Below are 18,055 nucleotides of genomic sequence, written 5' to 3'. Positions count from 1 at the left end.
GAAGTCGAACATGAACGTTGGGCTTGAATGAAAATAACTGTGCAACAGGTCCAATAACTAATGGATGAATATTGTAATTGATTATGAGCAGGTTCCAGAAGGCATAGGGAGGGAATTTTAGCATTTGGTCTATGAGGTCTTTGGAAAGGCTTAAAAAGTTGTTTGATTTCTGTGGGTTCATTTTGATGGGCTTGACATAAGTGTATTTCATTTTATATTCATCTCATAACATAAGAAAGTAGGCCTTTATGCTTTCTAGTTCTCAAAAGCTCTAGAGTCTTGTGTTTTCATGTACATCATTCTCTCACCTCAGACCTATTTTGAGTGCAGAAATTGAAGTGATATAGACTCATTCCCTGAGCAAAAGTGTTACTTGCTGATCAGAAGGGTAGAATTTTCACCAGAATCTATTGTTAATGTGTATTTATTGGCTTTCAGAATGAAATTGCTTAGGGCCATTAAGACTCTTTCTATAGCAGGCATAGTCAAGTGAAGTAGATCAGGCAGCAGTTAGCTAAATATTTATATTTATTATATGAATTATGCACATATCCAAAGTGAAAATTTGGGCCTAATAAATCTCTTTTCCTACAATATCCCAATGGAAGTATGGGTAGCTGGAATTATCTATAAATGTCCTTGACTCCATTTTCTTTTGCCTCTAGTCTTTCCCTAATCTGGTCTCTCTTCTTCACCAATGACCAGGCAAAACACTGCTATGATCATGTTACTTCTCTACTCAAATACCTCCACATGGCTCCTCATCGCCTACTGAATAAAGGTTGAATTTCTGATCTTGCCCTCTTTGCCTCAGTTCCTCAGCTATAAAATGAACTGGAGAAAAAGTGGCATACCACTCTAGCATTTTTGCCAAGAAAAAACCCAAGTGGGGTCATGAAGAGTTGGACACGACTGAAATGACTGAGCAACAGCAAGGTGCCAACAGCTCTGCATTCCAGTCAGACTGAATAGTCTCCCTCCTTAATCCTTGTCCTGCCTTCTTTAGGCTTCATGTCTTTACTCACAATGTTCCCCATGCCTTGAATTAACTTCTCACTTATTTCCACTGAGGTCAAAGTCTTCCTTCAAAACCAGTCAGATGCAACTTTCCTTGTGAAACCTTTCCTCAGTTTCCTCAACTGTAAACAAAGTGGTTCTACTATAGGTGGTCTCTGAAGTTCCTTTTTGGTCTGAATCTGATCCCAAGCCCTATTTGTTAATTTAACACTGACTCATACACAAGGTGACAATCTTTACTGTTGACTATCTGAGCTCTGTGTGTGGTATAGTGGGGGGAAAACACTAGGGTTGGGCCTCACAAATCTAGGATTCAGCTCTTGATCTGCTACTTACTAATCATGTGATTTCGGACTATTTCTAGACCTCAGTTTTGGTAAAATACAGGGATTGACCTAGGTGTCTTCTACGATCCTTTGCAGATGGCCTCCTCTCTGTACCTCGTACTCGCCACTCCATCATCTCCCACCTCCATGCTCTTGTGATGATGCTCTGCCATGCTGAATGCTTTTTGTCTTTACTCGGACCTCAGAGAATCTTCCTCTTCTTTGAAGATGCGGTTCAAACACTACCTCCTGCATGAAGTATCTCCTGATCTCGCCAACCACTAATTCCCTCCCTCTCTAATGACAGACTCTAATTTAATTAAAATTAAAATTAAAAATTAAAAAAATTAAATCTTTTATTAACTACTTTTTATTTAGTTGAATTTATTATCTTTATATTTATTCTGTGAGCATTTATTTAGGTACTTTTTGTCTCCTCACTAGGATGCAAGTTCCTTGTGGGTAGGGATCATTTTATTCTTTGTACTTATATGCCCAGTTCTTAGCACAGTACCTGGTGCATAGCAGGGGCTGAATAAATAAATACTTGTTGAGGGGCAGGTAGGTGATGCAGTAGATACAGCACTGGACCTGGAGTCAGGAGGATCTGAGTTCAAATCCAGCCTCAGACACATGATACTCACTAGCTGTGTGAGCCTGGGCAAGTCACTTAACCCTTATTACCTTGAGTAAATAAATAAATGAAATAAATAAATAAATAAGCAAACAAACAAACAAATAAATAAATGAGTGAGTGAGTGAGTAAATAAATAAATAAATGGATGGATGAATGAATGAACAAACAAATAAATGAATGAATGAACGAGCAAATAAATAAATTAATAAATTAACGCTTGTTGATTGAGTCATTGATTAATCCTATGCTCCTGGAAGCTTCTATAAATGTTTTTCCGTCAAAATGGAATGAGAAGCTGGCAAAAGTACAAGTCTCCAAAGTGTGGGATGGAGAATGTGGTCCTAACAAGAGGCTCAAACTTCCCTGCTTGTCTTCCTCTTTTCTCCTGAGTTTTTATAAGTTTGATTTTAGTAGTGAAATCCTCTCTATGCTTACTGAATCCTGTCCTTCGAAGACCCAGCTTCTTTGATCATTGTGGCCATAGTGGGCTTTCCCTCTGGTCTCATAACATTGACTGTCTGCATCACAGATTTGGCATTTATCATATGCTTTCCATCTATTATTACTTAACTTTTCATGTGGATACATATTTTCAGTATAGTGTAAAGAGCCTTGGGTTTGGAGTTAGGAAACCTGGATTTGAATTCTGTCCCTTTCCCTTCCTAGTTATGTGAGCACAGTTAATTCATTTTACTTCTGGACCTCAGTTTCCTCATCCATAAAATGTGGAGAATAATACACATATCACATACTTCATATAGCTATTTGGAGGGAAATACTTTGCAAACCTCTAAAAATTTATAATTTCAAGCATTATTCTTCCTTCTCAAGTCTCATTTACATCCCCCCAGATAGCCTAGCACGGGGCTGGGGAACCTGTGGCCCCAAAGCCGCATGTAGCCCCTCGAAATCCTCAAGTGCGGGCCTTTGACTGAATCCAAACGTCACAGAACAAAGGATTTGTTCAGCAAAAGTTGGACTCAGTCAAAAGGTGGAACCCAAGAACCCAGAAGGCCACATATGGCCTCAAAGCTCCAGGTTCCCCACCCCTGGCCTAGCACAACACCTTGCTTGATTGACTGGTCCTCCTTTTCCTTCTCACTTTTATCCCCTCTTAAGAGCTATGATTATCAACCATGATTTTGCAACACCTTAAGAAGTCTCCACTTATCTTAAGGTGTGGTATAAAATTCTCAATGCATTTCAAAACAGAATTAATTACGATTCCTTTCTTATTCTTTTTTTTTTTTCAAAATTAATTTCACATAGCACTTTTTGAAGAAAGGATAAGTACAAAAAACCTGAACAACCAAACAGTGTCACAACTTGGAAAGTTTGGCCACCTTATTTTAGAGACATGGAAAAAATGGGAACCATGAGCTAGACATTTCCTTCATGGACTTTTCTTTGTTTGTTACCATAAGAATCATACAATGGAACTGTATGATGGGGCAGTTAGAAGCTGGCCCTTCCTGGAAGTAAAAGGGCTAATTCGAACTAAGCTAAAAAAAAAAAAAGCTAAATCCCTTTCCAGAAAATTGGTCAAGGTCTGAAAAATATCACTCACATGGATTGAATGAGAGTAAATCTTCCTTGTAACACAACCAGGTGATCTAATTTAAATTCAGGGATTTGACAAAGAACTGAGCAAACCTGAATTTTTCCAGTCTTTGTTTTATACATCAGCTGAGAGACATCAAGGTGAAGTAGAAACTGTTCAACTTAGAATGAGCCATGAATTCAAATCCCAGCTCTTCCATGAAACACTTGCGTGACCCTGGACTAGTCACTTTGCTGTTCTGAGTTTCAGTTTCCTACTCTGAAGAATGGGAATGATAATCATTTTATTATATACTTCACAAAGCTGTTGTAAAAAGAAAAAGGACTTGTAAAAGATAAAGGATTATAGAAATGTTAAGTATTTCCTTTAAGAAGGAATTATGTACCTAAGAAAGATTGACCAAATATTAACAAAAGTTATTACCTATGTGGCCTTGGGCAAATCACTCATCTTTGACCCTCAGTTTCTTCATTTCTAAGAGGAGAGAGTTGGACTTGGCATCTAAAGTCCCTTCTAATTCTATGTCTATGGTCCTATGCTTAGCTGAAAAAAAAAAAAGCAATAACCAAAAATAACTTCTTATCTCTCCAATAGAGGAAGAATGAAAGGGGAAAGAGCACTGAATTAAGTGTGCAATATATTTTAGTCCTAGTTCTAGCAACTCACTTGACAAATGACCTTGGCCAAGTCACTCACTTTTCTGGCTCTCAGTTTCTTCGTCTGAAAAAAGAGGGTCAGACTAAATGATCTTTGAAGTCCTTTCTGGCACCACATTTAATTCACAATTCTTTTTGACGTACAACAGTTCTGGCTTTCTCTAATTTCACAGCTAGTCCACCACACAGACCAGCAGCAAACTTGTGTGGTTGGTGAGCTTGTGTTTCGAGTGAACACCTGGCAGGCCTTATTTGAGATCATTCTTATCCTGTTACATGTCATTTAATGCCAGGTTTTTGAATGGAACAAAAAAGAAAAAGAAGTCTCTCATAAGGAAGAAAAATGCAGATTGATGGTTACTTAAATGAAATTAGTTACTACAAAGAGAACTGGAGCTATTAAGAGAATACTATTCTCAAAACCAAAGTGTCAGATCTCTGCATTTTCATTTATATTCAGGCCGATGTCTCTTAATCTCCCATTTTTTTCTTTTTAAAGTTTTTTAGTTAATAAATCAACAAACACGTATTAGGTGTGCACTATGTGCCAAGCACTGTGCTGGGTGGTGGGGACATAAAGTCGAAAAATGAAACCCCTGCTCATAAGGAACTCATTGATGATCTTTTTATACATCCCTGTCACTTCTACAAAACTCCCCCAGCAAACAAGAAACAAGAAAGGACAGCCAAGCAAAACAAATCCGAGTATTGTTTCTGATTGAAAATGTATGCCTCATTTCATACCCATAGATTAATCAACAAACATTTATTAAGCACTTATTAACTGCCAGGCATTGCGCTGTGGAATGGAGGAGGAGGAGGAGGAGGAGGAGAGTATACCCTCAAGGAGCTTATATTCTGATGGGAAAAACAGCATGTGCAAATCAGAAAATATAGGATAAAAACAGAGCAGAAGAACAGATCAACTACTTTTTTCTTCTTTAAATGCAAACCAGAAGCAGAGAATAGCTCCTGGGGGAGAATAGATACTTGTTGAAATGAGAGAGCTTTTCATAAACTCCATAAGGGAGAGTCCTCTTTTTCTCCTTTCACTCACAATCAGAGCTATTCAGTAAGATGGCACTGGAACGAAAGAGCCCACCATATACATTGCACAAAATGCCAGTTCAAAATCCTCCTCCAAAGGATATTAGAGAAAGCCTTAATTCTTCAGACCTTTGATTTCCAGTTAAAGATATCAACCATAAGAAAGAGCTAGTGCAGTGGGTAGTGACAATTACAATAACAATGTGAGAAAAACACTGGACTGAACATCAAGAGTCTGGGGTTCTAGCTCTGGCCATGTGACTGGCTCCCTAGCTATATGACCCTTGCGCATGCCTTTGGCTTTCTTTACACCTCACTTTCCTCATCTATAAAAGAGGCTGTTGGATTAGATGTTCTCTGTGTTTCCTCCCACCATAAAAAACACAAAGCCTTTAGGAAAATAGAAATTTTAGCTGTATCTTCACTTTCTATTACATGTACTTTCCCCCCTTCTAAATAGAATATAAACTCATTGATAGTAGGGATTGTTTTATTCTTTGTATTTGTATACTCAACACCTAGCACAGTTCCTGGCACATAGTAGGTTTAATAAATACTTGTTTGCTTGATTAATTGATTGTGAGCCTAGCACTTTCCATTAAAAAAAACTTTTCCTTTAATTCCTTTGTCTTCATGAGCCTAGAAGACCCCAAGAGGTTATCTTTCTAAGGCATGGGTAGGTCTTTCCTTATCACTTCTTTGCTCAAAAACTAATGCTATTCTCTGTTGTCCAGGAGACAAAATACAAACTCCTTAGCCTGGCCATTCAAGATATTCTACAATCTGTCCCCAATCTACCTTATATGACCTTATTTTCCATTATTCCCCTTCATGTAGTCATATATATTCCAGTCAAATTGTACTACCATCTCCTGCCTCTGTGAATTCATGTGAACCATTCCCCATTCTCAGAATGGACTCCTGTTTCTTTATCTCAACCTTTAAGAATTCCCATCTTTACTTAATTTTCAGTGCAGGAAAATTCTTTGTCAAGCCTTACTCAATCCTCCCACCTGAAAGTATTATCTCTGTCTCTCCTAAAATTTTCCTTATGCAGTTTGTCTTTATTTCTTCTTTGTCCCCATCATTCCCTTCTTTATACTTAACTTGTGTGTATGCATTCTCGCCCCAAGTCCTTCCTAGGGAATGTAAGCTACTTAAGGACAGGGACACTGTCATTTTTATCCTTATATCCCCAGAACTTAGTATACTTAGTATAATGCCTCATAAATAGTGGGCATCCAATAAATATTTGTTGAATTGAATGGTCCAGGGAGGTAGGTAATTGGGGCATGTATTATCATCCCATTTTAATGAATCGGAAATATGGTAAGATCATAAGATAGGACCTAAAAGATCATTATCCGACAACCTCATTTTACAGATGAGAAACCTGAACGTTGAGAGGATGGTGAGGAGCCCTGTTGGGTCCTCTAAGGAGTTGACATTGAGACAAAACATCCAGCAGGCCCTACCCAACTGAAGAGTGGTCAAGTACTGGCCCAGTGATGCATCTTAACTGAGCAAGATCTTAGGTAAGTCTGAAGATGCCCCCATCACTAAAAAGCCATAGGAAGTCCACTAAAGCACAGAGGAATTGAGAGTTCAACCAGCAAAGCTAATATTCTCTGAAGCATTGATTGATTACACAGCATAACCCAGAAAACACTTGAACCGTTGCTTCCAGACACTCTCTTCCACTGGTGCTCATGAGGTCAGGAGTATTATACAGGCTATGTTCCTCTCTCAATACCTATCACAGTAGCATTTAACAACTATATGTTGAATGGAATGTGCTACCAGTGGCCATTTTAACATTAGGAGCAAGTTTAACAAAGTTCTTCTGCCAAGTGGCACAGTGGAGAGAGGGCTAAGCTTAGAGTCAGGAAGACCTGAGTTAGTATCTGACCTCAGATAGTTACAAGTTGTGTGACCCTGGGCATAAGGTCTTAACCTTTGCCTGTTTCCTCATCTGTAAAGTGGGGATAATAATAGTACCTACCTCTAAGGGTTGGTGTGAGGATCAAATGAAATAATATTTATAAAGCATTCGGCCTGGTGAATAGTAAGCTCTATATAAATGCTAGTTATTATTATTAATATTACTACTACAATGACTATTACGCACAAGTTCTCTCTCAGAGAGAGTCAGTGGAAAAATCTTTACATACACAACAATTGCAATATCATTAGCTCACATTTTTTTACTATTAAAATTTTTTTTAATCCTCAACTTTGTAAACTCCAAATGAAATGTCTGTTTCCGTATAAATAAGTAAAACAGAAAAAAAAGGATTATACACAAAACTGCAAATCTCCTCTAGGCTTTGGGTTTAATAAAATGATTGTTTCACAACTTTCCTCTCAAATGTGGTTGGGGAGAGCACTGGATTTGGACATGGAGGACCAGGGATTGGGTCCTGGTTCTGTCATTTATTAACTAGGTAACTTTGGGCAGGTCATTTTGTCATTCATCATCCATAAAATGAAGATATTGGATTAGATGGTAAATCTATGAGGTGACAGAATCAATCAATGAACATTTATGAAGTGCCTACTAGGTGGTAGGAACTGGGGATAGAAAGATAAAATAGTATAAATTCTTAAGGATCATTGATCTAAAGACGAGACAGACCTCGGAAGCTATCTAGCTCAACTCCCTCATTTTAAAGATGAGGAAACCAAGGCCCAGGAGTTTAAATGTCTTACCTAAAGTCATACAAATAGAAAGTCTCAGAGATGGGATTGTAACCCAGGAAAGAGTCAGTGCTTTTTCTAAGCAGACTGTAGTAACAGAAATTAATTAAGCAGAGAGTGTCTGAGCTGGAGGGGACTTTAGAGATCATCCAATGAGTTGGAATTAGAACCCAAACCTCCTGATATTATTCAAGGGAAATTTTTCATTCCCTAGTCCAAGATATCTTAACACTGCCTTGGGTAATTCATTTTAGGTTTGTTGACCTCAGTTCCCTCACCTGCTACATAAGTGGGTTGAACTGGATAATTTATAAGGACCCTTCTAGTTCTAAAATTCTATGAGTCTCAGAGTAATGTTGCTATCCTGAGTTGACTGTAATCAAAATTGTAGGCCTTTCAAAGCTTAACTTAAATGCTCATGCTACTTGGTGTTGGTGTTTAAACTCCTGTTTGTACAAGGGGACACAATTCATCACCTGACAACTCCAGTGCAAAAGGGAAAGAATATTAAAGGAAAAAACACTTTTTAAGGCTAGTTTTGGTCTTCCAGAAGAGTTAGTTCTGAAGAAAACTTAGGATTGTATACTTGTGAACTTCAGAAATTTCTTTCTGGTGGGCCAAGCCCCCCTTTCTGTATCCCTTTTCTCCCTCTCTGGAGCCCCTTTTCTTCAGGTATCATGTGATCTTCCTGCTCCTTTTACCAAAATAGCCTCTGAGGAAAGGCAGTCACTTACACCCTACAGTGATTTTGTTCTAGGATTCCAGATAGAACCAAAGAACAGTAGATTTGTCAAGGAATGGTAGATGTGATCTAGACAAACTCCTTTATTTTACAGAGAAGGAAAATGAGAGTCACAAAGAAAAAGTGATTTGCCTAAGATCACTTGGCTAGTTAATAGTAGTTTTGGGACTATAACCCAGGCCTCCTGAGTCTCAGTATAGTGCAATCCATGACATACCCATTGTTTAACTTCCCCGTTTGATATAAAGACCTCTACAAATATAATGGGGCAGCCAGATTACTCAGTGGATAGAGCACCAAGCCTAGAGTCAGGGACCTGAGTTCAAATTTGGTCTCAGACACTAGCTGTGTGACCCTGGGCAAGTCACTTAACCCTGTTTGTCTTAGTTTTCTTCACCTGTAAAATGAGCTGGAGAAGGAAATGGCAAACCCCTCTGATATCTTTGCCAAGAGAACCTCAAGAAAGGGTCACAAAGAGTTGAAAACGACTGAAAAAATGATTGAACAACAAAATAAATTATAATACTCATTCAAATTTTTAAACTATGTAGCCAGTTATGAGGTATTGTTTTCCATATGGAATGCTCTTCTAAAAGGCAAGAAGGATCAGCATAATTGAATATTCCTCCTAGCTCTGACATGCCATGTTTTAAGGTCTCTCAGCATGAACACTACATTCAAAGAACACTTCCAGTTTTGACATGCAATGTTCCATTTTTGAAGATCCTTTCCATCTCTGATATGTAATGCTCTAAGGATCCTTACAGTTGAGAATTTTACGGTTCTATGAAAGTAGCTATTTAACTTTTGTAAATTACATACACACAACACACACACACACACAAAGTTATATTTAAGCCATATTAATGGAAAGAACTGAGATCAACTTTCCTAGTGACTGTTGATGCGGCTGTGACTGTGAGGAGCCATTTAACTTCTTGGCTTTCATTTTCTTTCACTTACAAATTTATATGTTCAGATCATTTCCCAGTATGACATCATGGTAAGCATATCAAATTTAGCAGCAGAGAATATTGTTTCATATTCTACCTCTTCTACTTAACCACTTTGTGACTCTCTGGGCATCAATTTCCTCAGTTGTAAAATGAAGGGACTGGACAAGATGACTTCTAATGTCCCTTCCAGCCCTAAATCTATGATTCTGTGACTTCAAGGAGAATTTGGGTGATTGTACGTAAAGAAATCTTGAGAATGCTCCTATTGACAATGTTGCTATTAACGTTACATGGTCCACAGTGAATAGGTTGTGTGGGAGACAGTAGCTTTAGCATTAAGAACTGAGAAGGTAAGAGGAAACTGTAATGAACTCACCCTAACTGTCCCACTGTGATCTCAGACAAATTACTTTATATTTTACTGTATCTTTTAAGAAAAAATAAGTTACCTTATTTACATTCACGTATTATAAGCACAAGAAAACAACAAACTTTTGGAGTAATGACAATATGTTCTTGGTATTCAGCAAGGACTCTTTACTTAGCTGGGACATTTATTTCCCAGGATTAACAAATTGTCCTTGTGTATTAAAGAACTTTCTACATAATTAAGTTTTGCCTTTAGAAAATGTTTTCTAAAGAGTAAAGCCTGATTCAAGACCATTAGAATGGGCTATTATTTAGAAATTATAACTCAAGGCACTTTTTATGCCTGATTAATGCAACAATGTCTAACTTCATTGCTCAATAAGGCAATGTTATACAGAGCAAACAAGAAGCAATGAGTATAAAATATAAACCATGTTTAAGAGCCAAGAACTACTGTTGTAATTCGAAACACGGACTTAAATGAAAGGTGCCATTTATAATAAATAAAAACATAGCCATATTGTGTTATTTCTTAGCTCAGCTGAATAAATTATTTGTACCTGGTTTCTTCATTTTTTTGGGGGGCAAGGATTCTTTTGGCAGTCTGTGAAACTTACAGATTCCTTTCCAGGATGATGTTTTTAAATTCATAAAATAGAATACATAGGGTTTCAAAGAGAATTAATTACATTGAAACAAAGTTATCAAAATACTATAAAAACCATAAAAAGGTTAAGATCCCGTTGTGTAGACAGAGAACCTGGCTATGATCTTCTACATTACCTATCACAATGCTTTAATCCCAATATTCGTCTTTAATTATTGCATATTTCTTTCTCTCTCTCTCTTTTTTAAAGGCACATGAACATAACATATGTATGTAATATATACATATATCTATGTACACACATATAAATACACATACACACATATAAGCACACATATATGTACACCTCCTGAAAAAATAGGCTACATAATTTTAACATAAAGTGACCAGTAAGTCACAGATGCTTTGTTGTGCTAGGTTTCATTCAAAACTCTTGTGTAGTTTGCGTTAGAGATTTTGTCCCAGTATTGGGGAGAATTTAGGAGTGGGCCCAGTACTTCGAAGGACTTGACCTTATGCTAACAACCTCCAGTTTAGATCCTAAATAAAATCAGCTCGTTATTTTTGACAGGTATGTATCAAGCACAAGCGGAGCCATCATGTTACAGCAAAAAGAGGATGGGATTGGGAGGGAGGAGATCCAGCCATTCCAGAGTGGCCGCTAATTAGCTGCACGACCTTTTCACAAGCCATATAACATCCCTAGGCCTTTGTTTTCTCATCTGTATAATAAAGGGCTTAGACAAGATGATGCTGCAAGGCCATTTCCAACTCTAACATTCTATGATAACATATATCCTTTTATAAAAATGAAGCTGAAATTTGTGTCTATCCATATTATGGAGACAATAAGGATATAGAATTATAGATGACAAACCCTTTGAAAAAATAAAAAAAGTACTGTACAAGGGACAATTCACAAAACCATTGTAGCTTTAAGCTAAAAAGCACTCTAAAGACAAATGCCCTGCTAGAAAATCAGTGACTGAGATGACAAAGCTTGAACTAGACACCAGGCATACTGATATTCCAATGCTCTCCCCTACAGTAAATAAAAATAATAATAACAAAATATCATGGTTTTCAGCCCTTTTGGTAAATGGAAACAATTTGATGGCTGAAACTTTTCATTGAAACTAGAAAGAGAGATGTAAATCATATTGACAATGAATCCCTAGGTAACTGTGATGTTCTAGAACAGATAATAGCTGCCTCATGCTCTTCACTTTGCTCTGTGCAGACCCATTATCGATGTCTCCCACTGTTTTTTGTTTTGCCAATCTACAGGCAAAGTTTGGGGCACCTGAATTTGACAATAACTAAGTGATACATTCCTAAGGACTCTGGCAAAAACAGAATAGATAATTTATAAAAACAAGTACACTTTACATTTTCAGAGTATTAGTTCATCCTCTCTAGGATACATTCTATTGAAAGCATTAGTGGGGGGAGAAAAATTAGTAGTAACATACCCCATGGCGGTCTTCAAAATATGCCAAGTTGGCTTTGGTTAAAACAAAGAAGCGCACTTTGAAGTTGGAAGGGGAAGTCCTTCTCTTTTGTTGGGATTTTTTGATTAGTTGTTCTTCCAGAAGGATACAGTTATTCATGGTCCAGCCCTGAAAAAGTCAAGCACCTTGGACATAACCCCTCTGCACAGCTGGAGGAAGCAAGTTTAGGAAAAAGACTGCGAAGGGGAGACGGTTAATTCTCAACGCACTATTGAGAGGCAGCCTAGTTACCTCCAGTTTTATCTTTCTATCTACATTCAGTCAGCATCGCTTGGCTTCCTTTCTGATGTCAAAAGCCATAACCACATCCTTTCAAAATTCACCAAATGAGGCACCATGGACTGAAAAAAATTACCCTTTACTGTATGTTTTGGAAAATTATTTTTGAAGGAGACAGCGATCAAAGTGAATTTAAGGATTTAGTTCTTCAATTTTTCAAAAAAGTAAATGGCTGTCCATTTTTTTCATAGCTTAGCTAATCCATGAGCCATTTAATTAATAAAGTTAATGTATTCCAAAAGTAGATGGCTGCTGATCTACATATTGGTAACTTAATACAATTGATCTGGTAAAAGTGGGACATACCTTTTGCTGTCCATATGTCACATATAGTATGTCAAGGTGCTATATTTCAACCTGGCTTCAGCAAACCAGACGGTGCTAGAGAACCAGAGATGGTGTGTTCTGGATGGGATGAATAAAAGAAGAAAAAAATTGTCAGTCTCTGATAAAGTGAAATAATTCTTCAAAAGTTTATTATTTTGCTTTAAATCATGGAGCCACTGCTTAATTTCATACTGTCTATTGGATATCCCATTTACTATACCTGATAAATATTTCTGCTTGACAAAAACTTGAGGTGATGGTCTTGTCATCACTTTAGACTTAATGTGCCTAAAACTGAATTCATTCTTTTTCACCTGAAACCAGCCATTACTCCTAATTTCCAGATTTGTGTTCATAGTAGCATAGTTTAAGCCAATCATTGCAGCTTGAAATGCTAGTCTCCTTTGAATATAAGGGATGAGGAAGAGGGAGGCCAATTGCCTTGGCCAACGTAAAGAGTCACAGAATCATAGTCGTCACCCTGGGTCAGGCCCTTGTCACCTCTCACAGGGACTTCTGCAAGGGCCTTCTCATTGGTCTCCCTGCCTCAAGTCTCTCCCCACTCCAGGCCAGCCTCCAGGCAGCAGCCAAAGTGATTGTTTTTTTAACATGTATTTCCACATTAGTCATGTTGTAGAGAAGAATTAGAACCGAAGGAGAAAACCACCGAGAAAGAAGAGCTCAAGGTAATTATTTTAAAGCATAGGTCTGATCATGGCTGTCTTCTGCTCATTGAGGGCCAATGGCTCCCTATTATCTTCAGGTTCAAATATGAAAATCTTTGGTTTTCCTTTTAAGGCACTTCATAACCCGACCTCTTCCTACCTTTCCATCTTACACCTCTCCTCAATCTCTAAAATAAACATATTTATACTAGTCTATTTGGTACCCTATCTCCACCTCCTTGCCTTTGTCCTGATTATCTCAGGCCTGGAATGCCCTGCTCCCCACTCCCCATTCTGCTTCTTAACTTTCTTGGCTTCCTTAAAAGACTCAGCTCAAATGCAACCTTCTGCAAAAGGCCTTTTCTGGTTCCTCCATCTGCAAATGCCTTCCCTTTTGAGATGAACTTTGTTCTTTCTTTCTATATGTATCTTGTATGTATCTAATTATTTGAATGCTTTCTCCCCCATTAAAATGTAAACAGGGACTATTTTTGCATTTCTTTCTATCCCTAGTGCTTAGCATAGTGTCTAGAACGTAATAAGCGCCCAATAAATGCTTACTGACTGACTAAGATCCCTATTCATTCTAAATTCTATGGTTTGGGGCATATGGCTTAGCTTGGTATGGTCTATCTACCTCCAGTCTTTCCCTTCTCCAATTCAGCCCACACGGATGAGTAGTCTTGAAGCACAAATCTTATGTCGCCTCTTAGCCTACTCCTAAAATGCTTTCAATAGCTCCTCACTGCCTCCTGGACAAAGCCCAGACTCCTTGACCTTGGGAACAAAAACGTACAATATTTGGCCTCACTTACTCAGGCAGATTTATCTGTTACTACTTTACTTCATGTACCTTATGCTCCAGCTAAACTCAGAATTCCCTCCCTCCCCACTCTACTCTCTTATATTCCCAGGTTGTCAACTTTCCCCCTTTCATGTCTTTGTTCACTTTGTGACCTGAAAATGTTCTTCCCCTTACCAACTGGTTCAACTGATCGGTACATTCTTCAAAGCCCCACTTCAACGTTACCTCCTCTGGGAAGCTGCCCGGTCCTGGGTCTAGCTAGAGCGCTCCTTCCTCTGAACATCCATGGCCCATGATTTGTCCCTCTTCTATTTTACCTTCATTTTATGCTTTGCACTATAGTTTTTATATCCATCTTATCTCCTTTACTAGACTATTAGCTCTTGGTGGGCACGAACTATGTCTAATTCCTTCTTGTATCCCCTCCAGTTACTCTTAGGACTGTGCCTTGTGTTGTTGTTCAGTTATTTCAGCCATATCTGACTCTTTGTGACCCTATTTGGAGTTTTCTTGGCAAAGCAACTGAAGTGATTTGCCATTTCTTTCTCTAGTTTATTTTACAGATGAGGAAACTGAGGCAAATGGCATTAAGTAACTTTCCAGGGTCACACAGGTTGTAAGGGTCTGAGGCCAGGTTGAACTCAGGTCTTCCAGACTCTGTGCCTGACTCTATCCACTTTGCCACCTACCTGCCTTGTAGGTCCTCAATAAATAACTTTTGGATGAATGAAAGAATGGTTAGATATAGTCACTAGGTGAGTAATGAATAGAGAACCAGACTTGGAGTCAGAAAGACCTGAGTCCAAATCCTGCTCCAGCCATTTGCTGGTTCTGTGACCCTGGGCAAGACAGACTCTTCACAGCTTCAGTTTCTTCGTCTGTGAAATGGAGATAATAATACCACCAATGGGTCAGGGCTGTGAGGACCAAAGGAGATCATGCTTATGTAAAGTCCTTGGCTGACTTTAAAGTTCCACATAAAGTTAGTTATTAGTACTTTTTGTCCATGGATACCAGACATCAAAATCCTGCTCTGGGTGTCATCTGGTTGCCTCACTCAAGTCTCCCCAAAGCTAGAACTAGCTGGAGGTATATTAATATCTTAGTAAATACAAAAAAAAATTACAACAAATTAAAAGTATTCCTCTGCCTGCTACATAGAAATAATATGAGAGAGAAATCAGTAGATCGAACTGAGAACTGAGGTAGGAAAATTAATGGGTCATATTCATAATATAGCTCACAGTACTGGGGGAAGGTCAAAGGTCATTTGGTTGGGGTAAGATAAGAACAGAAAGGAGTGGAGGCCAGGGGGTCAGAGTAAGCAAGAAGGGAAGGAGAGAAGTAGAATACAGAATGAGTGGGAAGATGAAGAGTTTATCACAGTCCTTGGCCTGCTCCTTAGAGTCAGTTACCTGACTTCTTTGAGACCCAGGCAGGTTGGCCCAAGCTGATTTTTTAAAAAGGGAAGTTTCTAGGTGACTGTGGTCATTCTCAACTCAAGATTTAAAACAGGATTACTTCCTGAAGTCCCTGCCAGGTTTCTTTATAGACTGATGCCTAACCACAGCTTGGCCCCTGCCACCTCCGACGTACAACACTGATACAAGAGTCCTGTCTCTCCTGGCTATAAACTGGGGATTTACCCAGCAGGTACCTATCGTGTAGAGGATGGAAATCTCCCCACCCTCACATCCTGCTCAGCTCAAAAGCCGTCCTGATGTGCAGTCACTGAAAAAGTTATAAATAGCTGCATGTTCTCTTTTGTTCTCCCTTTTCTTTCTTTTAAATAAAAGACAGGAAGGTAGCAAAAACTATTAGAGATAACCAGAGAAAAATGTTCTCCCCATAAAATGTTCTTCCAGCAAAATCTGTTGATTTATAATTTGTACCCACAAAATCTAGACTTTGACCATCTCTAATCACGTATGTTGACATACACTTAAGGTTTATCTGGGATAGTTTATATTTCATTCTCTGGAGCTGATTTCTCTAGCCATTTAAGAATATCTTTAGGTCTGTGGTTTTGTGGACTTTTCTAACAAAGATAGTTTCTGTTTTTCAATAGATGTCATAGAATTCCAGAGCTGGGAAGTCTCTTCTGTCCAATATTTTCATTTTCTTTTAATGTGGGGTTTCTGTGTTCTGACCCTTGGATTTTCAAGTAGCTTTTAAATATGATGGCAAAGGTTGAAGGGCTTCGTTTATTTAACATTCACAGACCATACAAATGAAGACTTAATTACATACTATCTTAGTCTTAGTCTGGAAGAACAGTGGTTGAAATATTATTCCCTTTTTTGGTTGAGGAGTGAAGACTATGGGTTCTGAATGCTGTGTAACCTAACAGATATGGACATTATCAGCTGGTTTTTCTTAACTGTTTTTCTTTGTTACAAGGTAGGCCTAATTGGTGGTGAGGCTATATCTGAAAATGGTTAAGATGTAAAAAGGATATCAATAAAGCATGTTTTAAACACACACACTGTTCAGCTTGATGATTGTTTAATATGACTGTTTTGTCTTTCTAACTAGATTATAAATTCTCTGAGGGAAGAGACCATGTATTATTCACAATGGATAGAGCATTGAGCCTGGAGTTAAGAAGACCTGAGTTCAGACACAGCCTCAGATACTTACTTGCTGTGTGGCCTTCAGTAAATTACTTACCTTCGAAGTATTTGTCTGTTGTTTCTTCAAAGGTAAAATGGGGGTCATAAAGTATCTACCTCTCAGAGTTGTTATGAAGATCAAATAAGATAACATTTGTAAAGCACTTTAGCACACTGCCTAGAACATAGGAGGCACTTAATGAATGCTACTCATTATAACTATTATTGTTGTTATACTTTTGTATCCTCTGCAATGCTGGGTATGTAACAGCTACTCAATATATATATATATATATATATATATATATATATATATATATATATATATATATATATATATATATAATATATATATATATATATATATATATATATATATATATATATATATATATATATATATATACACACATATAGGTCAAATCAGAGGTATGAATTCTGAAATAGAATGAGTGTCCTGAATATCTGTCACTTCTGGCAATTTGGGAGTAAGAGAAAAGATACATATTCAGAAAGTTGCTAAGGGAAGAAGAAAAGGTAGAGGATTTAGAGGATTTGCCCTGAATGACTTGCATTCACTTTATTTTCATATCAGGGTATTTTAGGAATCTAGAGGGGAAAAAGTAGAGTTGAGAAAATGGAGCAAGAAATCATCAATGTGGATGACATTGTCCAGTTTTTCTCCTGTTTTTGTTCATTGGTTGGATTTTAGAGGACCTTTTTACGGTCAGTCTTGCATCTGTTTTGCCAATGAGATGCATTATTGAGGCATTATACTTCTGGTCATTCAATTCAACAGGCATTAAGTGTCTACTTTCATAAGGCAAAGTTCAAGAGCCCTGCTCTCAAGTAATTTATCAATTAATGAGGGCACAACAAACAAATGAATTGAATTCAGTTGAACAAGGATTTATTAAGCTCCTACCATGTGCCAGGCATTATGTTAGGCACTGATGGTACAAAGATAAAAACAGAAGCATTCCCTGCCCTTAAAGTGCTTACATTCCATTAGAGAGAAACAACTCTACATGGATATATATTTTTTTAAAAAATATTCAAATTAAATACAAAATAATTTGGGGAAGGAAAAGAGCATTAACAATTGTGGGGATCAGGAAAGACCTTGTGTGGATCGGAGCTGAGCCTTGAAGCATGCTAGGAATTCTAAGGGGGGCGAAGGAGAGTATTCCAGGTATGAGGACAGCCTGTTCAAAAACACAGAGAAGAGGGCTGGAACGTCA

The 18,055-nt window shown here is 37.9% G+C and overlaps 1 protein-coding gene across 1 annotated transcript in view; it reads right to left on the bottom strand.

Moving 5' to 3' along the window:
- The window catches only part of ITK (IL2 inducible T cell kinase), an 86,423-nt gene extending 74,063 nt beyond the window's left edge, over positions 1 to 12,360 (bottom strand). Inside the window, exon 1 of the mRNA XM_020974614.2 lies at positions 12,088 to 12,360. Coding sequence (XP_020830273.1) covers positions 12,088 to 12,225 — 138 coding nt within the window. The 5' untranslated portion in view covers positions 12,226 to 12,360. The remainder of the gene's footprint in view (positions 1 to 12,087) is intronic.
- Positions 12,361 to 18,055: the final 5,695 nt, after the last annotated feature.

The sequence above is a fragment of the Phascolarctos cinereus genome, unplaced genomic scaffold, assembly GCF_003287225.1.
Source record: "Phascolarctos cinereus isolate Bilbo 61053 unplaced genomic scaffold, phaCin_HiC Scaffold_2;HRSCAF=192, whole genome shotgun sequence".
NCBI classification, from domain to species: domain Eukaryota; kingdom Metazoa; phylum Chordata; class Mammalia; order Diprotodontia; family Phascolarctidae; genus Phascolarctos; species Phascolarctos cinereus.
Note: the sequence above shows the minus strand (reverse complement) of the source record. Positions and strands in the feature narration are given on the sequence as shown.